The sequence below is a fragment of the Anastrepha obliqua genome, chromosome 5, assembly GCF_027943255.1.
Source record: "Anastrepha obliqua isolate idAnaObli1 chromosome 5, idAnaObli1_1.0, whole genome shotgun sequence".
Classification (NCBI taxonomy): Eukaryota; Metazoa; Arthropoda; class Insecta; order Diptera; family Tephritidae; genus Anastrepha; species Anastrepha obliqua.
In genome coordinates this window covers 112,788,256-112,811,814 of record NC_072896.1, presented here as the reverse complement: position 1 = coordinate 112,811,814, position 23,559 = coordinate 112,788,256, and the positions used below count along the sequence as shown (strand labels likewise).

The window sequence follows — 23,559 nt, the reverse complement described above, 5'->3', positions numbered from 1 at the left end:
AGAATTTTTAATAGAAGCAAATATAATATAACATCAAAATGCTAAAGTCTTAAAGAAGCAATTCTTAGCGCTGCAAATGAAACCATTGGCCAAAAAGCTGTTATTACCAACGAATGGTATGACGCAGAATGTAGGGAGCTGAATAACGCAAAGATTGAAACAAGAAAAGCCTCCCTCGCTTAGTGCAAGCTACATGCGGGCCTCAATATAAATGAAGAAAAGACGAAGTACATGGCACGATCCGTTCATGATAGTCACATCAGAATCGGAAGTTATGTTTTTGAATTCGTGCAAGAGTTTAAATACTTAGGCATAGTACTCAGCATAAATAAGGATATGTCCTTATCTATACAAGACCGTATTCAGGCAGCTAACAGAGGATACGTTGGCTATATCAAACTTATGAAGTCTTCATTGATATCAAAGGAACAAAAACTCCAGATGTACAAAACTATAATACGACCGGTTCTCATCGACGGCTGTGAAACATGGGTCCTTAAAGTTAATGAAGTGAATTTACTGATGCGATTTGAAAGAAAAATTCTTAGAATAATATTCGGCCCTATACGATTAGAAGTCGTTACATACCGTATACGATATAACCGTGTTTTAATCGCGGTAGGAAATGTAACGATTTATAAAGTCCCAAAGATTACGGTGGTATAGACACGTTTTAAGATTGAGCAGCGAAAGAACAACCAAAAAAATATTTGAAGCAAACCTGGGAGGAGCAAGAAGGAGAGACTGGCCAAGGAGACGATGGTTGAAGACGTAGAAGAAGATATACGAAAGATGAAAATCTCAAACATTGAGCGAAAGCGAACTGTCAAGAAGAATGGAGGCGTATTGTGGAGGAGGCAATGGTACACCCCGAACTGTAATGCCAAGAGGATGATGTTAATCTATACTAATATTATAAAGAGGAAAACTTTGTTTGTTTGTTTGTTTGTAATGAATAGGCTCAAAAACTACTGGACCGATTTTAAAAATTCTTTCACCATTCGAAAGCTACATTATCCACGAGTAAAATGGATTATATTTTATTTTGGAAATAGGGCTCGAGATATAGGTCAAAACGTGGACCCGGGTAACCTTCGGACGTGTATGTACAATATGGGTATCAAATGGAAGCTGTTGGTGAATGCTTTAGTTCAGAGTATTTTTCATGCCGCTCCGTGACTAGGGTCTCGAGGTAGAGACCAAAACGTGGACCCTAGGATGAGTTTGTACAATATGGACATCAAATTGAAGCTGTTGGTGAAAGCTTTAGTACAGAGAATTTTTCATGCCGCTCCGTAACTGGGGTCTCGAGATATAGGTCAAAGAGTGGACCCGGGTAACCTTTGGTTGTGTATGTACAATATGGGTATCAAATGGAAGCTGTTGATAAGTGCTTTAATACGGGGTAATTTTCATACCTATTGATGACTAGGGTCTTGAAATATATGCCAAAACGTTGACCCGCCGTGTCTTTGCACCGAATTAAACCAAACTTACACACATTGTTAAGGAGGTATTGAAGATGGTTTCCGTATAGTTTGGATACCTATTGGTAGATAGGGTCTCGAGATATAGGTCAAAACGTGGACCCGGGTAACCTTCGGATGTGTATGTACAATATGGGTATCAAATGGAAGCTGTTGGTGAATGCTTTAGTTCAGAGTATTTTCTTCCGCTCCGTGACTAGGGTCTCGAGATAGAGACCAAAACGTGGACCCTAGAATGTGTTTGTACAATATGGATATCAAATGAAAGCTGTTGATAAGTGCTTTAATACGGTGTAATTTTCATACCTATTGATGACTAGGGTCTGGAAATATATGCCAAAACGTGGACCCGCCGTGTCTTTGAACCGAATTAAACCAAACTTACGCACATTGTTAAGTAAGTATTGAAAATGGGTTTCGTAAAGTTTGAATACCTATTGGTAGATAGGGTCTCGAGATATAGGTCAAAATGGGTAACCTTCGGACGAGTATGTACAATACGGGTATCAAATGGAAGCTGTTGGTGAATGCTTTAGTTCAGAGTATTTCCTTCCGCTCCGTGACTAGGGTCTCGAGATAGAGACCAAAACGTGGACCCTAGAATGTGTTTGTACAATATGGATATCAAATGAAAGCTGTGGATAAGTGCTCTAATACGGGTTAATTTTCATACCTATTGATGACTAGAGTCTCGAAATATATGCCAAAACGTGGACCCGCCGTGTCTTTGAACCGAATTAAACCAAACTTACGCACATTGTTAAGTAGGTATTGAAGATGGTTTCCGTATAGTTTGAATACCTATTGGTAGATAAGGTCTCGAGATATAGGTCAAAACGGGTAACCTTCGGACGTGTATGTACAATATGGGTATCAAATGGAAGCTTTTGGTGAATGCTTTAGTACAGAGTATTTTTCGTGCCACTCCGTGACTGGGGTCTCGAGATATAGGTCAAAACGTGGACCCGGGTAACCTTTGGTTGTGCATGTACAATATGGGTATCAAATGAAAGCTGTTGATAAGTGCTTTAATACGGGGTAATTTTCATACCTATTGATGACTAGGATCTCGAAATATATGCCAAAACGTGGACCCGCCGTGTCTTTGCACCGAATTAAACCAAACTTACACACATTGTTAAGTAAGTATTGAAAATGGGTTTCGTAAAGTTTGGTTGTAATTCGGAGCACTGGCAACGGGTACAGCGTTCTTTTGAGCCAGCCATAATGTCGCTTACTTTTTTAACGCTTGGGGCGGAACTGAACTGTCAAATTGACAGTGTGAGTTACAATGTGTCAATATTTCTTTCTGATTTGGATGCCATAAGGAAAAAACGTAAGTGCAACATGTAAAAATTGTTTGTGAATTTTTTTGGAGTGGATTTTGGAACAGTGAATAATTTCTTACGAAATTTGAGAATTTAATGTGAAATCCGAATGAAATTATGTGTTCGTGGAAAAAACAATTTTTTTCATTTTTTTTTTTGAAAAATATAAATGGATAATGGTTAAAAAAGCTCCAATGCTTAATAAAACATATAAATTGAAACGAAAAATTCATGGATGATCAGGAAAAAAGACGATTGTTTATTCATGTGCGTTGATTTGAAATTTAAAAACAATCTTCTTTTTTCCTGATTTTCAATTTATATTTTATATTTACTCAAAAACAAATAGAAAAACAAAAAATATTGTTTATGCCAAAGCGCTTGAATAAAGAATAAAGAAATAAATAATATGAAAACCATATATTTTCTGTTCTAAACCATATCTATTCTATTTTAGTGTGCCCAGCGAAGGGGGCCGGGTTTGCTAGTGATGAATAAAACTACTTTTTCAATTTTTGAACTCATTTTATTCAAACTTTTTGTTCACCACTACGGAATTTTCTGAATTTATTATTTCGTATTTATTTGATAACTGTCATAGCTTAAGTACTTTTTTCTAACTAGTTTTTCACATTTTGTTGTTACATATCACCAACTTTTTTCTGACGAGTTTTTCGGGTTGTGTTGGAGCTTTCACGTGAGTGAAGTTGTTGAGAATCTTTTTGATGGAATTCATGACGGCCTAGTCATTACAATTAGAAAGTAGTTACGTAAATATAAATTTTCCTTTTTTTCTAAAAGTCTTCTTTAAACTGACTTAAAAGCCACATAACTGTTAGGTATAATTTCGTAGGATTTCTTGTAAAAGGATACAAAAAGCGAAACAAAAGTTGTTGAGAAAATCATTTTCAAACACACTCCACTTAGAATGCTACGTAGAAAGCTATTCTCGCAGATTCATTTTTTGTTTTTTTTTTTAACCTCGTTTAGTTTTATTGACCTCACCCGGCGGTATCGGGTTTGGTTTTGTACGCAGTAACTGTTTACTCTGCCCAATTATATGCTGCAAGTGACTACATTCACGCAATTGTGCCTTATACTCGTCCATTGTTTCGTAAAGTGTCGGATATAGTTGTGGCAAAATGCCATGATCCAATGTGGGGAAGAGATGATGCAAGAAATGTTCACCGAAATGTGTCAATACCAAAAACTGCGAGCCTTTGATGTCGCTACGATCCATAACCGTGTCCAATTGATAGAGTCCCCAATCCCGATCTTCACGAGTGGCATCACCGTCATGGAAAATTTTCGGATCATGATGAGCTGCATTCAATCCGATAATACCAAAAATAAAGCTCGCCAAACCAACGATAACCACCCATTGCCGAAGCACTGTTAGTATGGGTACTTGTGCTACAAGTAGCATGAAGAGCGGAAGTGTAAAGCCGATGATGTCGTGCCAAAATAAAATGTTCTTTTGTAGAAGAGAAACCGTAATTCTATAAATAAATAAAAAAATAAAAATAAAAAATTGAGTATAAATTTACAATTTTTTTACAAAAATATTATACAAAAACTAAATTTTTTTTGCTTGATATCTTTGACTTTTTTGACAAAAAAACTTATTAGCCTTTAGTAGGTTTTGCTATTAGAAGGTTTATTTCACCCTCCGTTGGACACCGTTTTCAAAACCTTCGGTTGAGCACCCAGGGCTGGCTTTTTTCGTCCCGTTCGAGGATCCTTTTTAAAAGGTTCTATACATAAATCGATAGAAATTAAATTTTTGGAAGCTGAAGGGACCGTATTATCTCTCGAAGAGGTGATCACAATTGGCCACCGAGATCTTGTGATTGTGATTTAACACCTTGTGACTTTTTTCTTTGGGGCCACGCGAAAGAGAAGGTCCACCCCAACAGCCCAGGGTCGATTCAAGACCTCAAAGATGGAATTCGTGAGGCTATCGAGACATAGGGCAGCCACTTTGCAATTCCGTTATGGAAAATTTCATGAAAAGGATATAGTCCTGTAAGTGTGGTCGTGGTGGTCATTTGCCTGATGCTATTTTTCACTATTAACGGTATACCTTCCTCTTTATAATGAAATAAACATCCGATCATTTATATAAAAAATAGCATTTTCCTTTGAATATCAAAATAACACCTCTTATTGGAAACCCCTTTACCTGGAAGCTCAAGTCGTTAGCTATAATAGAAATATGTGAAATTCACATCCAAATTCGAAAAATTCTGGTCAGACCTGGGTGCCCAACGGAGAGTTAAAGAAAAATATAATATTTTTACTAAATTTTTATTAAGGGCCATTTTCTCATCCAACCAATAAAATTAGCTCTACTAAGCGAACCAATCAACTATTCCTAACTTTAAAATGTTCTTTTATTATTTTTATTCACTTAAGGGGTAACACCACTGTAGAAATTTCAAAAAATTGATTTTTTTTTATAAGCTTAAAAAATTCTTTGAACCTTTTAAAATACAGAACAAAAAGTTTTATACGTTACCGAAGTTTATTTCATAAATATTTTAAGCTTTTAACCAAGCGTTAGTGACTGCTACCTAACCACTTCTCCAAATTTCCAAACTTTAAACGCGTTTTTCTCAAAACACGTTTTCTGAAATTGGCACGCAGCATAACTCAAACAATTTTAAATATTTTTAATCAGGTTTTTCACTACGTCTGTATAATAATCTTCTTAAGAGAAGAGCGTAGGGGATTTTCGATAGATTAATTTAAACGATTGTTATAATTATTTAAGTGCCGTTTTTTTTAGTCCAAAATAGAGTTTTTTCCTTCAAATGCTTGCTAATTCCACAAAAATAAATATTTTTTAAATCCCCTACGTGTTTCTCTAGCTATTCTTATCTAGATTAAGAAAAAAAATGTTTCTTTGTTCCAGATTAAAATTTGCACCCTCTGTGCTGCGTGCCGCAGAGCTCCTTCAAGAGAAACCACATTACAAAAATGTCTCCAATGCCGCCATTTTGTAAAATTTTTCGATCAAACTTTGTAGTTTTGTATTTTAGTATATAAGTAATAACTTCCCAAATCAGAGTGATTGTTTTCCCTTTCCTTCTATACAAAAAAATTCTTTAAAAATCGTGTTTATTTTACGCGTGTACAGTGGTGTTACCTCTTAAGTAACTTTAAAACTAAACATAATATTTAAAGGGCATATACAGACAAAAACACTCCCTCTCGTTTGGAACCGTCGCACCCATTGGAACCGCTTTCGCATTACTTTAGATTGACGTTCCATCTTCCTCATTAAAAAGGTCTATGCCTATGTGCCTACGTCCAGGTCCCGTTTTTTTATCCGGAGAATTTTTTCCGCGCATCCACTGATGAACTCCCACGCTTCCTCGCTGCTTAGCATCTTGTCGATTACATTTTCAGTGGTTATATGACCGACAACATTCTCCAGCGTTTGACGTTCTTGTTCCCAACGCATGCATTGGAAGAATGTGTATTCAGCGGAATCCCCGTATATGAATATATTTATAAAGCTAACATTTTTTCTTATTTTGATCAGGTATTTCTGGAAATACCCGTACCCCGAAAGCATTTCGGTTATATAAAAAATTTCTTCAGTGAAGTTCCTGCTGTACCATGTGGCGAAGCCTTTCATTAGCCTAGCTGTCCATTTGCCGCGTGTTTCGTAAATCCAGCGGTCTTGCTATAGCACTTCATAGATTATTTTGCACGCTGCAGGCTTGCTAGCTCTTTCTTCCATTCCCTCTTTCTCAATGCCCACAACTTTTTCTTCTTAAAAGCTAGTAAGTCTATCGGTATTGAACCGCTTATTACTTGAACAGCTGGCCCTGATACTGTGTGGGTAGGCGGTCAGTTCCGTTTAAGAGAACGGAGAGCGCGGAGGGTGGACCCCCTATGTTTGCCATCAGTCTACTGAGGAGGAATGCCGTTTGAGCGGCTTTCTCTGCTGCATGTTTTATTTGAGCCCAGAAAGTTAGTATTGAGTTCAGTTTTATGCCTAGGTACTTTAGAACCTTTTTGGGGTTAGTGTATTTGAATAAATTTGCATACAAACTTCTAACAAGATATGCTTCTTTGTTAGCTCCGTTTTCTTCTCTGTGGCTAATTTGAGGCCACGTAAATCTGGCCACGTTTGTGTTCGTAATACAAAATTGAAATTCATGGAATCGGAGTTTAATATCTGTAAAACATCGATTTATCGCATTTTAACTGATCATTTGGACTTACGAAAGGTCTATGCACGTTTCGTTCCGCACAAGTTAACTGAGGACTAAAAATTGCTCTGAATTCAACATTCGAAAGACTTCATTAAAGAGGCGAAAAAACACGAGAACTTCCTTTACAACATTGTAACTGATGATGAAATGTGGTGTTTACAACATAAACCTGAAACTAAGCGTCAAAGCGCCGAATAGAAGGCCGGAGACGAGCTATTACCCAAAAAATCGCGTTTCGAGAAGTCAAAAATCAATTGGACGCTCATTTATCTTTACGATTCCAAGAGAATTGCCCATAAGGAGTTGGGCCAAACCGTCAAAGCAAATTTCTATCTTGGCGTTTTTAAGAGTTTGTTGCATAGTATTCGTCGAATTCGCCCTGAATACCGCGAAGGAGGAAGCTGGCGCTTATTGCATGATAACGCACCATCTCATCGATCCACTCTTGTGACTGATTTTTTGACTCTAAATCGCATTTTAACCATTAATCACTCCCCGTATTCACCTGATATGGCTCCCTGTGACTTCTACCTATTCGGAACATTGCATTTGGCAATGAACGGAAAATGTTTTGCGCCCGTAGAGACCATCCAAGATATTTTTACCGACATCCTGAAGGACATTCCGGTCAATGACCTGAAAACCTCTTTCGAAAAGCTTTTACATCGCGCAAAATAGTGTATCGAGGCCAGAGAGGACTATTTTGAATAAATAAACTCGAAGTTATCAGAGCAAAGCTCCTCCCGTATCTATTTTAGCTCAGTCTTGTTTATTTTGGGCTTCACCTTGTATATTAATAATTTATTCGTGATTTCCTCGTCAATGTTCAAGTTCACATTTTTTCTTTAGTTTCTGCACTTTCAAAATGAACAAATAAATCGCAATGTACGTAAAATCAGCTGTTTATGGCTTTGATACCAATAACAAATAACAGTAAATATTGTTACGGTTAAGATCACGGTTAAGGTTAAGGCTTTATGATCTGGCACCTCGAATTTAACCTTAAATTAGACTCCTATGAATGATTAATATTTAGTTTAAATATTGCACTCAGCAAGTAAGTGCTCGAGAGTTAAAAAATACTAGTTCGATAAAAGTTTTTTTTTCAAAGTCCACACATGTGCATACATACATACATATATACAGTGCCTAACCTCATTATAATCTGATACGGGAATATGAGCGCGTAAACGATTGGTTGTATGGTGAAAGAGAAAAGACGAATCCATTTTGTGTGTTTGCGAGAATTTGGCCACCAACAAAGATACGGCTCAAAGAGTGACATCTCGAGATCGTGCAACGAGTTCGTGTAAACATGATGAGACATGACATGCATAACGCGCCAATTGCAAAAGTTCATGAGTGAAAAATTAAAAGTGTACATCTGCCAATTGTCCTTTTGATGCAAGTAGTTATGCGTAGCAACGGTGAGCCATGTAAGCGATAGAGCGGCGAAGAGTTCGAATATTATGTAGCCGGTGTAGGCGCAAGCGAAGCTGAATGCGAAAGTAGAAAGCAAGAGACCGAAGTGCATGAGCTGCAAGGAAAGAAGGAAGTATTAAATAAATAAGAAAAAAAACAATAATCGAAAAAAATCGTATACATCTGTGCGCCGAGCTGGACTGTAATCCACTTCTTTCAATTTGTCACGCACACGTGACTTGAGCACCCTGTAGAAGCCGTTTTCGTGCAGCGTGAATTTGTAATTGCGTGGCTTGGCTGCAGCGCGTACATGAAATTTGTGCAACATCTCTTCTGGTTTCGTTGAAATGTGATGCGATTCGAATGCTTCGGTAATGTCAGTGCCCTTTGTCCATTTTATCCAGAAAGTTCCGCCCGGATGACGAGGTATAAAATCCGTTAGATCATAGAGCTCATCCTTAATGCGCCAGAGGCCTTCAGCTTCATCCTCTTGTTGTTTGGCGGCAATCCAGCTGTAAAGGAAGAATACGGAACTTTAAATTATGATTTTTTTTTAATTTAAGATCAAAATGAAACATTTTTAGGGTCGATTTCTCATTATCCAATTAAGTACCACCAGCTCATTTGTACTAACTTTTGTGATTTGTAATTTGATTGTAATTTGAATTTTGCAATTTCGGTTGTGCTTCTTTCTATTTTCTTCTTATATTAATATTTTATTATCAACTTGTTCTCTTTTGCATTTTGTTTCTGACAACGTAAATTAGCTACTAAGGCGTGCTTGAAATTACAAATCGCCTATCTTGGTAAGTCACAGAAGGCAAATTTTCTTCTGGAAATTTGAGGTATGGTCCATAAAGATTTAAAAAAAAAGTTAAATAAAAATACATTTAAATTTCAAGTATTCCAATGTCATGGAAATAAATAAAAAATAAATTCAAGTTTTTTAAATGACTTTTTTATACGAATATTGCCTTTTAATTTTCCTTCCACCGCCACAAAAGCAGCCGGTTTGAAATCGTGAATATTTTACGATTTATGAATAACAGAATAAAAGAATAAGTCCGTTTGCTTGAGATGCTTTCCATTTCAATTCAACCGGGCTATTCGGGTCATGTTCTTCGATTTCGATGTAACTGAAATATGTTGCTCTCTGGTCAAAATAATGAGACACGTATTTTTTTGTTCGCCCGAAAAAAATTTTTTTCAAGAGTTATCAGCAATTTTGTTTTTCGGCTCAAACTCGATTTTTTTTAATTATATAAGAAATTTTTTTTTTTAAATGCTCATAACTTAGTCAAAAATGAACCGATTTTAATAATTTTGGGTTCAAAAGGATCGTCATTACTTACACGAGCGATTTCATGTAGAAACAGTTGCAAAAAAGTAGTTGCAAATTTTTTATTTTGCAAAAAACAAAAAGTGCGAAACAGGTTTTTTACTCAAAAATTCATTACTCAAAAACAACTCATTTTAGCTACTGGGCATTCAGCTTAATTGAAGTTTGAGGTGTCCTCTTGATTTGGAAAAAGTTATAAAAAAAACAAAAATACACTTTTTGAAATATTGAATTTCGAAAAAATTTCAATTTTTTTTTTTTTTGCTAAATAAAAAATTTTTAACTACTTTTTTGCAATTGTTTCTACATGAAGTCGCTCGTGTAAGTAATTACGATCATTTTGAACCCAGAATTATTAAAATCGGTTCATTTTTGACTAAGTTATGGGCATTTAAAAAAAAAATTTTCTTATATAATGAAAAAAAATCGAGTTTGAGCCGAAAAACAAAATTGCTGATAACTCTTGAAAAAAAATTTTTTCGGGCGAACAAAAAAATACGTGTCTCATTATTTTGACCAGAGAGCAACATATTTCAGTTACATCGAAATCGAAGAACATGACCCGAATAGCCCGGTTGAATTGAAAAGGAAAGCATCTTGAGTAAAAGAGTAAATCGTAATTTTTTTGCGATTACGAAAGTGGAAGCACACCTGTATTGTGTGATATACTTGAATTTAAAAATTAAAAAAAAAAAAATCACTTCTATGATGACCAGGCAAAATTTCCAAAATACTTATTCTTCTAAAATAGAGCTGGTAGGTGAAAGTAGGTTATGACTTTAGACGCATCCTCTTCATAAACCCAAGTAATTTATTGTAAAGGGTTTTTCAGTAAGAGCGCTTCAACTTTTGAACTTTTTTGAATAAAACACAAACGGTTTGACTTTTTTAACTAATTTTTTTTTATTATCGAGTTTGAACATATACATTTAAGTATGAAATTCGATTTCTTTTGCATGACCACCGCGTGCACGTTTTACGAAGTCCAATCGTTGAACCCAATTTTCGACCACTCTTTTGCATAAATCGGCCGAATTTCCAGCAATTTCGCGTTCAATATTGGCTCTGAGCTCACAAATCGTCGCCGGCTTGTTACTGTAGACCAATGACTTCACCTAACCCCAAAACGGGACAGCTTGTTAAATGGACCGTAAAATGGCCGTAATGCTCTTAAAGTAGCAGCAACCATTGCTCAAGTGTGTAGCGTTCCATGATGAAATGTATACTAATGAAGTTTACAAATGACAAGCGAAAAATAAAAAATATTGCGTCGTTCGCCCTCCCTATCGGAAAAAAGTTGAAGCGCACCTATTAAAAAACCCTATATATAGTGAAACCACTGTTTTTCGCCAAAACTGTCAATCAACATGTAAACTATGCCACGCTCTAAATATCAGGTGAGTTCATAAGTTCGTGCGTATTTTACCCATAATTTCACTTTTGTACGATTTTTGCATATAAGATATTATTCGCGGAATATAACGGAACTATTTATATTTTCTTTGATATATTGTGCATTCAACAAGTGATTTCAATCGCGGATAGAAGCACGTGTTGTTAAAAAATAAAATGGAAACTTCGAACGAGTATAAGAGGCATATTTCGTATTTTTTTTATAAAAGTGGTAAAAATGCAACAGCTGCTGCTGCAGAAATAAACACTGTTCACGGAGGGATTACCGTGAGTGTAAGGACTGCGAAAAAGTGATTTTCAAAATTCCGAAGTGGTAATTGCGAAGTGGAGGATGCCCCGCGTACTGGTCGTCCTGAAGTCTTTAACTCCGACGCCTTGCTCGAACTTGTGGAAGCTGAGCCAAATTTGACAGTCGATATGATAGCTCAGAGGTTAAATTCATCGCATGGAACAGTTCACAGGCACCTGGTTCAGTTGGGAAAGGTTTCAAAGCTGGGAAAATGGGTTCCGCATAGACTTTCCGTCGCCAACCCTCAGAAGAGAGTGAATGTGTGTTCTCAGCTGCTGCAACGGCTTGAAAATGAAAGTTTTTTGAGCCCTATCGTTACTGGTGATGAAAAATGGGTCCTTTACAATAATCCTGTTCGCAAAGGCCAATGGTTAGATAAAGACAGAACACCAGAACCGACCCCTAGAGAAGGCCTTCACTCCAAGAAGATTCTCCTGTCTATTTGGTGGGATATGGCCGGTATTGTTTATTATGAACGCCTGGAACCAAACCATTATGGTAACATTAAAATCCATAGAATATCAAAAAAAAAAGAAAAATAATATACAAAATAATAACTCTGACTTTGAAAATTTACAATAACAAAATTTTGTGATATATTTCTTAGCTAAAGTAATGCCTTTTTATTGAGAAATATCTACATTTGTACGAAATATATTCTGTCAAAAAAATATCGGGAATTGCAGAATTTGAGCGTGATCTATCAATAAGCTTGCTTTTGGCATTTTATAATATCAGTCAACCGCAGGTGGGATCTGCGAGTTTCACTACGGATAAAAATATCGAACAAAGAATTTGTCTTCAATTTTGTGTTTTGCACGGGATTTCGTGTGACGAATCGTTGAGAATGTTGTAGGAAGCCTATGGCGACTGTGTTTTATCAAAAACACGGGTCTACGAGTAGTATAAGACTTTTGCAGAGGGCCGAGAAGTTGTGAAAGATTTGCCCCGATCTCGTCGCCCATCAATGTCTTCAACAGATGATGAAAACGTCGACAAAGTCAAGGAAACGGTGCTGAAAAACCATCATTTAAGTTTGAGGGAGGTAGTTCGGGACCTTAAAGTGTCTCACGAATCACCTCGCAACATTTTACACCATCAATTGGGCATGGGTTGCGTGGCTGCTCGACTCGTTCCAAGAGAATTGAATTTCTTTTAAAAAATTTCAACGAAAGAAGCTGGCTGAAGACACGCTTGAGCAAGTGAATTCGGACGCAACGTTTATCCAGCGCATCATAACAGGTGAAAAGGCGTGTGTATATGAGTTTGACATGCATACCAGTCAACAGGCGGCTCAATGGCGCTATCCACACGAACCGAAACCCAAAAAACTACGTCAAAGTCGGCCAAAAGTGAAAGTCATGCTACTCGTTTTCTTTGATTATCATGGTGTTGTGCACTCGGGATTTGTTCCAAATAGTTCCAAGGTAAATAAAAAATATTATTTGGAAGTAATGCGACGTTTGAGAGAGAATGTGTGTAGGAATCGGCCCAATTTGTGGAAGAAAAACTCATGGATCTTGCACTATGATAACGCACCGTCTCACGAGGCTCATACTGTGAACACTTTTTTTACCAAAAAACTCGACAAACATCATCGAACAACCACCGTATTCACCGGATTTAGCCCCCTGTAACTTTTTTCTTTACCCAAGACTTGAATTGCCACTCCGCGGACGCATCTTTGATTCGATAGAGGCAATTATCTGAAGGAGCTGAAGAAGATCTGTTCAAACGCGTATAAAAGGTGCTTCGATGACTGAACTAATCGTTGGCATTTGCGTATTGCTTCGAATGGAGCCTATTTTGAAGGCGATAAAATAAATTTTAATGATTAAACAATTATTTTGCGTTTTATTGAACAATTCTCGGTACTTTTTTGACAGAATGTATTTTAGACTTTTTGATTCGATTTTCTAATAAGATGATCTGAGGTTTCTGAATAAGGTGATCTCAGCTCAGGTACAACGAGTTCCAAAGTGGCCGTCGATTCTTCTAGGATAAATTTCGTGAAGGCCATTTAAAAAAGGTCGTTATGCCAGAAACAATCGATGATGAGCGTCAATTGAAAACGTAAGATCGTCATGCGATATATAGCAATATAAAGGTATCCTTGAGGGATCAGCATACATTCAATATTGCATATACATGTGGTCGTCAAGAAGATTTGTTCTCGTGGCCAAAAAGGACTCGTGTCGATTAGCGTAACAATTGAAAATTCTGAATCTATGCATATGAGATGGAAACCAAACTGCAACCGACAGTATGGGTGTTCCAAGACGAGTTTAATCCAATGAAACTTTTTCATGGAAGAAGCACCTCAAAGCACATCACTGCCTGTCTGAACGGAAAATCTAGTCATATCGCATCTCTACTACTTAACTTAAAATAGTCAATTCCGAGTGGTACAAAACTATCTGTTTACGAAAAGTTTTCGGAGATCTAAGCAAAATTAACAGTCGAAGATGAGTCATTCTTCATCAAGCCAATGCGAGCTCTCACGTATCAGCTCACCAAGAGTTTTTGAGCACTCAAAAGATCGAATTAATTATTTCTTTTTGTTCTCGAACATCAAAAATAAAATTTGAGATCAACGTTTCTTTAGTGACTAAATAAGCTGTTGAAGCCTTTAAACAGCTCGTTTTGGCGGTATCTACGTTTGAGTGGTAAAAGTGCTTGGCGATTGGTTCAAATGAAGGCAAAAGTGTATTAACTTCGAATATTTTGAAAAACAATGAAGCCATTTTATGGTTTTTTTTATTGTTGAAAACCCTTGTAGCCAGCAGATATTTTCAGTGGATCAATTATTTATAATTAGTTCTTGATGTAAATAAATAATAAAATAAATTAAAGCCATTTTCATTATTATTTTACTGTGTTTTCACAATTGTTCGCAAAAATAAATGGCAACCCTCGTATTGCAAAATTGCATTTTAACTTTTCAAACAGTAAATTTTATAAATAAGCAATTAAATCTTTACAAAGCACAAATCATCTGATGAGTGGCTTTTTATTTAATATTCGTGCTAGCAAACATCCGGCATATGCAGCCGTCCCATTAAGGCAAAGTATTTATATGCGAAAGAGTAGAGTGAGCGACATACTACTAAATCAGCTTAGTGGAGTTTAGCACAGAGCGAGCAGCATTTAAAAAAAAAAATTACTGTTAAAAATTACGAACAGCAGTAGGAAATGATTGATAAATACGATTAGTGCGGACAAATAAATATTTAATTTATGGAAATATTTTTTATGTGGAGAAAATGCCTAAAACCGTAAAAAAAATATAAAATAATAAATCAACGGGATTTGTGAGAAGTTTCAAACTTGCACTTTATTATACTAAAATTTAATAAACTATAAAATTGCATATCAAAAAATCTTTTTAGAAATGCTATTTAAAAACCGTATGGTTGGAAATTTTATAATTTTTTTGTCTAAAATTTTAAAATTGGACTTCGGGTGTTGTTTTAAGAGCTTGACAACTTAAAATGATAATATAAAAGAAAAAAATGTTCGGAGTGAATTTTTTATTACAATCATGGAATTTATTTTTTGAATACGATATTCGGCATTTGACCACCGCGGCTACGAGTGACATGATCCATTCGATCACTACACTTTTTGACTACTTTTTCCAACAAATCTGGCCGTATGACGCCACTAGTGACTTGAATATTACAATAAAGCGATTATTAGACGCGCTGTATGACAAGTTGCGTCGTATTATTGTAACCAAATGCCATCGATGTTTAGCTGATACATTTTTTGGAAACGAAATTCAATCAGCATGGCTTGAAAGCGCTGGCCATTCACCGTAACGGCAGCTACTTCCTCAGTTCGAAAGAAATAAGGACCCATGATGCTGCCAGTGTTCTATGAATTTCGCAGAGATTTTTTTTTTCCTAATTATATCTCCACAATTTGGAAGCGGTGTTCTGTCGTTAAACGATTCATGATGACTTGCCAAAACTTAGTGACCAGCAATGCCAACACAGTTGGCCATTCTCAGCTGTCAAACCATAGTTATCCACATCGATAGTTCCCATGCAGCTTAATACCCAATGTATGGATTTCGTTAGACAATGAGCTATACTTTTATACAAAAATAATGAAGTATAAAAGTAATGAAATAATACTTTAATAAGTATAAAAGTAAAGATATACAACTTTTATACAACAAGGAACAAAGGTAAAAATTGGATGTGCCATCGTTTTGATGCGGGTGCACATACAGGGTGGCGCACGAATCGTGCTACAAAAACAAAACGTAATAACTTTTTTTCTGTGTGAGTAATCGGCTTTTTTTTTATTTTGCAGATTAGTATTTAGATTTACAAAAAATGGAGGTTTGGGATACCGAAAAGAGGATTTGGATAGTGCAGCGGTACCATGCTTTGCAGTCCATCATTTCCGTCCAAAGGGAATTTAGGCGGGAGTTTGGCGGCACTCCCCCGAGCAGATGGACCATTATGAGGCTGGTGAACATGTTTGCTGAATCTGGAAGCATCGCAGACCGTACCATCGAGATCCCCATGTTCGGGTCGAAGCCACAATCGCGGCTGTAGCATCGTCAATTCAGGCAAATCCAAGAGTTTCGACTCGTAACTTGTCGGCGCAAATTGGAGTTAGCAGACGGTCATTGCAGCGGATAGTTCATGATGACTTAAACTTGTTTCCGTACAAAGTTCAAATCACAAGCAAATTAAACCCTCTGGATTTGCCTATTCGCCTGGAATTTTGCCAAAAAATTATTGAAATGGCCAAAGAAGACAACAACTTCATAAATTGCTTGTTTATGTCTGATGAGGCCCATTTTGATCTAAACGGCAATGTAAACAAGCAAAATTGCCGTATATGGAGTCAATCAAATCCGCAAATACTCCATGAGATGGAACTGCACCCAGGACGAGTCACAGTGTGGTGCGCAGTTTCATCAAGGTGCATTGTCGGGCCATACTTCTTCGAAGAAAACGGTGTAACAGCGACTGTAAATGGGGACCGTTATTTAAACATGTTGAAGGAGTTTTTTTATCCAGAACTGCGGCGAAGACGTATCCCTTTTAACAGCATTTGGTTCCAGCAAGATGGAGCAACTGCACATATAGCCAGACCGACCGACTTCAACCCTTCAGTGCGCAATGAACAATTTTCTCATCAGGTGTCGCATATGCGTGAATGAGCATGGAGGTCATTTACGTTCTATTATTTTCAAAACTAATTAGTTACATAAAATAAAATTGAATTACCTATACAATAAAAAAACAAAAAGTTAAATATATTACATTGATTAGAAAAAAAGTGATTACGTTTTGTTTTTGTAGCACGATTCGTGCGCCACCCTGTATTTTGGGTTTTTTTATTGTATTCAATATTGAAATAATGTAAGCAATAAATATCTTCAATATCCAGACCTTAATATATGACTATAGGCAACTTCGAATTGCTTTATTCTCTGTTTCCTATCTATGCGCTCTGCTTACTTGACGAAATATTAGCATGTGAAAGCAACAACAAAGTTATCAAGTAAGATTTGCCACTAGCGGATATGGTCATACAAGCATACCTCTTAAAACTGTTAAGTAACTCATAAAAATAGTGAGTAATTACATATTTCCAATGTTGCCAACTCTCTTTCAAGAGAGTTTCATTCGACTGCGTTCATAAAGGAAGACTTTTGTTGTTTCAACTTCGCGAATTGTCTTTTGATGTTCCTGTTGTGTACAAAGATCTTGCAATTGTTAGTGTTAAGTCTACAGTCAGCAACAACATTGAGAAGAACGAGAACACAAACGGTGTTGACAGAGCACGAGCATCACAAGTAACGAGATGCAACGACAAGGCGCATACTTTTGTATTTGTTTATTTTACAGTTTTTTTTTGTTTTTTTATTTTTATTTTTTTACTTACGCACATTTGATGAAGACAATTTATCGCACTTGTTAAGGCATTCCATTGGTCCATTGGTAGATCAATTTTCTCCCGCTCAAATACTATTCGATATTTAATTTAGTACAATTAAGAAAATACCGCTATTTTAATATGAAATTCTTATTGTGCTTTAGATGCTTTAGCTGTTAAAAAAAAAAGAAAAATGTCCTCTATCGTAATTGTATATTATATAAGTATATTGTAATAATTCAAACCCGATAGACTTTTCAAAAAGTGCGCAGTTGTTTTTAATATAATGTAGAAGATATAACGGTTCATTTTTAGAAAACCAGTTCACTTTCTGATATTATCTGTAAATCTTTGCATTAATTCTATTACAAACAAGAAAATAAATGCATTTCTAATAAAAATATATTATTGCAATGAATTTGAAATTAATTCTCGTTTTTATGCATCCATTAATTTTATTGGTAATACAAATCATTTGGGTTGTTTTGGGAAGTTTTTTTTTGCTTTGCTGCTCAAATTAAAATTTTGTTTACCATATTTTGGCTTTATTAATTTGCAAATCTTATGACAAGTAAAAAGTGGGTATATTTTCTCGTTTTATTTCAAAAAAAAAAAAGAAATTAACACATTTAGGCTTATATAATTTAGAATATAATAATATTTTTTCACTTTCATTAAAATTTCGTAATTCGCACCATCGAAGAAGCCCTCGTCTTTTTGGTAAAAAAACTTGTCCAGCTAATGTTTCCAATCGCCGCTTGAGACCATTCCTGTGCCATCAAGAAAATTGTGCAAATGCTTGAAAAAGTGATCATCACTTGATTTCAGGTCTCTATTACAGTCTGTGTCAGAAAAAAAGAACCGCGATTATTCGTGAAGTATACAATATATATATTTACAATTTTTTTTACATAAAAGTATGTACAAAAGCACGAGCCGCAATTACTCAAAAAGCTGTGCTGACATCTTCTTGGCATGCTTTGAAGCTTTTCTGCGTAGCTCGTTGACAAAGAGGACTAGATTTTGTGAACTTGACGCGCAAGTTGCTTTAAATCGTGCACTATCTTTTCGACATATTTTGTAGTTACAAGAAAAAACCGGTTCTTTTCTTTTGACACAGACTGCATATGGCTAAATCGATGTAATCTCTCAGCCAGAAGCTCAGAAATCTCTGTCTGCTGTGCGAATTTTCATGAGTTATCTATACTAAGCGCTGGTAGGGGCCACCTTAACTTTAGCTTTCTGTTGTGTTCGCATGCGAGTTTTCTTTTCTTTTGTTCACAAAAGGATACACAGTTACCTTTCCTGAGAGAAACGAGTGGAAAACAAACCCAAAATGGATGAATGATGATTCACAAAAATGGTACACTGATGGAACAAAAACATTTTATGGTGTATGGAGTAGTGGGGCCCAGAATCCACAAATCATTCACTCTCACCAGGGACACCACCATCTCCTAAGCGGAATTGTATGCAATAATGGAAGCAGTAAACATCAAGCAACGTAGAAACCACAAGAGAGTAAAGATTATAATACTCTCGGACAGCCAATCAGTTCTAAAAGCTTTAGATAGCTATACCTACAACTCAAAAACTCTTTTAGAATGCCACAAGGCACTCAATAAGCTGGCATCCAAAAACAATATCTAATTATTATTATTATTATTAGAAGGCCATTACGTACTGCGACCAGAGCTGATCTATTGTGAAAGGCCTATTTTTTACCCCTAGAGTTTTAGGCTTTTTGAAAATTTGAGCACAATTTTGGGTTTGTTGTTCCAAAGATTGCATGGAGATACTACGATACCACCAAGGTGATGAAGTCTTTGTCTGCCCAACGCAGGACATTCACAAAGCACATGTTCTGAGCTTTCTATGTCCATTTCGCAAAAGCGGCTGACATTGGTCTCAGATAGACCAATATTATTTAGTTGATACCTCAGGCTGCAGTGACCTGTAAGATATCATGTTAAAAGACGCAGATCTACTCTGTTTAGTGAGAGAAGTTTGTCAGATATTCCTTTGTTGGGACTTAGGAATAGTTTGGCTTGACGCTGCCCGGCACAGTTTAGCCAGTGTGCGGCAAGGTTTTCCCATTCCTAATTCATTAATGTGGCCTGTTGTGAGTCCATAGAAAGGCTCAGGACCAGTAAGTTGCATATTTGCTCCTTGTTTTGCAAGGTCATCAGCCATCAGCCGGAATCCAGACTAGTGTTACTATGTTGAGGTTCCCTAACGTGTTGAGAAGGTTTAGGCAATCATTTACTAATTTGGAGGTAATAGTTGTTGATAGAAAGGCTTTTAGAGCCGCTTGGCTATCTGAAAGTAAGTAGATGTGAGTACCTCTCATTTTCCTGCTAAGGCATTCTCTCACACATATTTCGATGGCATGTATTTCTGCCTGGAATATTGTTGGGTAGAATCCCATCGGAATCGATTTTTTGAATTTAGGCCCATAGATTCCTGCCCCTGTTCTACCATCTTCCAATTGGGACCCATCAGTAAACCATAGCTGGGAGCCAGGTTTGAAAGTGATAGAGTTTTTTTTTTTTTTTTTTTTTTTTTTTTTTTTTTTTTTTTTTTTTTTTTTTTTTTTTTTTTTTTTTTTTTTTTGTCGGGACAACTAGCAAGTGCAGCACTCAGACATTAATTGAGTCCATTGTACTACACTTGGATTCCCTTTTAATTTTCTTTAAATCTACCCGATCTCCGAAGAAATCTGAGTAGATCTTGTGGTGCCAAGGAGCCAAGATGGTCGCTTCTTAACACATCAGTGCCAAAGACCTCAAACCTGATTCGAGCGAAGGCGGGGCAGACACACAGGAAGTGGTCCGCCGTCTCATCCTCCTCTTCACAAGCTGGGCAGAGTACACTGTCTGAGATGCCCAACCTTTCCATGTGCTTTGCCCACAGAAAGTGGCCCGTCATTAGTCCAACCAGCCGTCTGCACTCCCCTCTGCTTAATGACAGAAAGGTTTGCGACAGTTGATCGGACATGACAGGTAACATCAGTTTTGTCCATCTGCAGCCTCTCTCAGCCTGCCAAGCTCGCTTGTGGGTTGGTTGGTTGGTTAAAGTGGTGATTCTTCCAGAATCCAACTAGCGCTTTCGCGCCATTTTGTTGCCACATCCTCGTTGCCAACTTGTTTAACGGTTTTTTTACAGCATAACTATATCCAGTCTGTGCGGTTAAGGAACCTTATTAGGTTGTTAACGTCGAGGCCAGATAGTTGCTCGAGATTCTCGAACAGCGGTTGGCCCAGGGTTAACAGTCTGTCCTTCCATAGGGCAGGGCATTCACAGAGGAAATGGAAGATTGTCTCCTTTTTCTCCGGTTGTTTGCAACTGTGACAGTATGTATTGTGAGGGATACCCATTTTGGCTGCTTGTTCTCCGATAGACCAAAAGCCAGTTATGACCGCCGTTAGTCTCCAGGCATCCCGTCGTTTCATTCTTATTAATGCCGACGATTGCTTGAGGTTGTAGGTGGGCCATAACGTTCTGCTAATATTGCATTTCGTCTGGACTTTCCACCTACAGTCAGCGATTCGGAGGTATTTTTGGGAAATTGTGCTCTTGACTGCACCTAATGGTGTGAGTACCAATTCTGCAAGAGCGTTATTCATGGCAGATCCCCCTCTTGCCAGTTCATCTGCTTTTTCGTTACCTTCAATGTTCCGATGTCCCGGGACCCAGATTAAGGTAACTTTATGGTTTTCACTCAAGATGGTGAGGCTATTCCTACTTTGTTCCACCACTTTGGAGGTTGTTGTGGCCGAACCCAGTGCCTGGATTGCAGCTTGGCTATCCGAGAGAATAGCGATATTACCCTTAAAAGAGAAATCTGCGATTAGTAGCCTACAAGCTTCCCCAATCGCCAGTACTTCCGCCTGGAAGACACTGCTGGTATTAGGGAGCCGCACAGATTTCTCAATTTTAAGTCTGTAAGAATATATACCAGCTCCAACACCGCAGCTCATTTTACTTCCATCCGTATAGACTGTAGTGTCGAAGTTGTTTAGAGAGAATCCCTTATTCCATTCTTCCTTAGTTGGAAAGAGAGTGGCAAAATTCCTGTTGAAAGTTACCGTCGGGACGATGTAGTCAGTTCTCACCGAGATTAACTGAGTTTGTCGCAATAATAGACTAGCATGACCATAAGTTTTTTCTCTCCAGCGACCCGCTTCGTTTAACCTAAATGCACTCATGGTTGCCGTCTTCTTAATATGTAGGTCTATTGGAATAACGTGTGTCAGTACATTGAGAGCCTCTCTAGGACATGATCTGATTGCACCGACCGTTATTGCACATGCTGATCTTTGTATTCTGCCGAGTAGTTTGGTATTGTACTCTCTCCCTAGAGCCTTCCACCAAACTACCGAACCATACGATAGAATAGGTCGTATAACCGTCTTATACAGCCATAATGTATGCTTAGGCTGAAGACCCCATCTTCTTCCAAGCATACGTTTACAGGCATATAAAGCAATTTCTGCCTTCCTTACCCATTCTTCAACATTTGATTTCCAGCTTAGTTTGGAGTCCAGAATTACCCCTAAGTACTTTGCGCTGGGTGATAGTGAGAGAGTTTGTCCATTAATATTTGGTAAGGTAAAATGTGGTACCTTATATCTGGTGGTGAAAAGCATAAGCTCTGTTTTACGTGGGTTTAAACCTAGGCCACAGCCTGTGGCCCAAGAGTTAAGCTCGCCTAATGCCCTCTGGATGATCCCACTGATCGTATTAGGACACAGTCCTGACGCCATTAACACCACATCATCAGCGTACGCCACCGCTTTTACCCCACCTCTATTAAGTTTTATTAAGATTTTGCTAATAACGCATAACCAGAGAAGTGGAGACAGTACTCCCCCCTGTGGGGTGCCTCTGTGGACCTTCTTGGTTATACTGATATTACCCATATTAGCTTTGATGATCCTGGTTTTTAGCATAGAGATGACCCAATTACTGATACAATTGTCCACCTCTAAGTCTATCAACGCCCGTTGGATCGCATCTGTACTAACATTGTTAAAGGCGCCTTCTATGTCCAAGAATGCCGCCATGGTATAATGTTTGTTCTCTAGAGAGCCCTCTATTGTTCCGATTACCTCGTGAAGCGCTGTCTCCGTCGATTTGCCTTTAAGGTAAGCGTGTTGTGCAGTAGATATACCAGAGCTCTCCAAAGAGCTTCTAAGATATATATCCAAAAGTCTTTCAAAGGTTTTTAACAGGAAAGACGAAAGACTGATTGGCCTATAGTCCTTCGCTGATTCATGTCCCCTCCTGCCTATTTTTGGAATGAAGACGACCTTGACTAGTTTCCAACTATCTGGAATATGACTTGTGGGTAGTAGTTACCCATCTGCTAACCGTGGCCGTGATGGCCGCAGAGGGGAGTGGCAAAGCGGGCTCTGGGCCAAAGAAGTTGGCTTCAGAGCCCATCTTAGCTAAGGAGTCAGAGGTCTCGTTACAGTGATAGAGTTAGTTCTCCAGTCTGTTCGTTCATTGATTATAACTTGGAAGTTCCTGAAGAGTATTGGTTTGGGTGATAGTATATCATCCCTATGAAGAATGGGACTATGTAGGAAGTCTTCTAAGATCTTTAAATGTCCTTTCATATCCCCACTTTTAAGTTCAGATATACCTTTTAGTCTTAAGGCACTCGAGCGAGCTTCCCTTTCAATTAGAATTGGAAGCGGTGGTATGTTCAGGAGCACACCCAATGCATCCGTGGGACATGTTTTCATGGCCACTGTAATACCAACACATATCAGGCGATGCAGTTTGTTTAATTCGTTTGCTGCCTTTCTTTGCTTAACCTTGGGCCACCATGCTAAGGATGCATAAGTGACTATGGGTCTCATTAATTTGGGTACCAGGACATGAGGGATATGACGGCAACGAAAAGGCAGACTTTCAAGCCAAAGAAGGGGCAGATGTAAATTCCATCGGACCTAGTCCCATGTTTGGGACTATACTGGGCCAAAACTCGAATAAATCAGCATTGGAACAACGTAGAGGGTATTAGACACTTCAAAAAGTTCTAAATATTCAATGCTAAAAGAGCTAACATGGCCCTCACGTTAAACAAAAAGAGCATTCGGACTCTCACAGGCGCCCTCACGGGTCACTTCACCTGCAACAAATACTT

The 23,559-nt window shown here is 37.6% G+C and overlaps 1 protein-coding gene across 1 annotated transcript in view; it reads right to left on the bottom strand.

The window, feature by feature from the left end:
- Window positions 1-3,319: 3,319 nt before the first annotated feature.
- LOC129247029 (cytochrome b5-related protein) overlaps window positions 3,320-23,559 on the bottom strand; it is a 36,575-nt gene continuing 16,335 nt past the window's right edge. The window contains exons 2-4 of the mRNA XM_054885890.1: window positions 8,645-8,975; window positions 8,196-8,578; window positions 3,320-4,314 (exon numbers count right to left, since the gene is read on the bottom strand). Coding sequence (XP_054741865.1) covers window positions 3,792-4,314; window positions 8,196-8,578; window positions 8,645-8,975 — 1,237 coding nt within the window. The 3' untranslated portion in view covers window positions 3,320-3,791. The remainder of the gene's footprint in view (window positions 4,315-8,195; window positions 8,579-8,644; window positions 8,976-23,559) is intronic.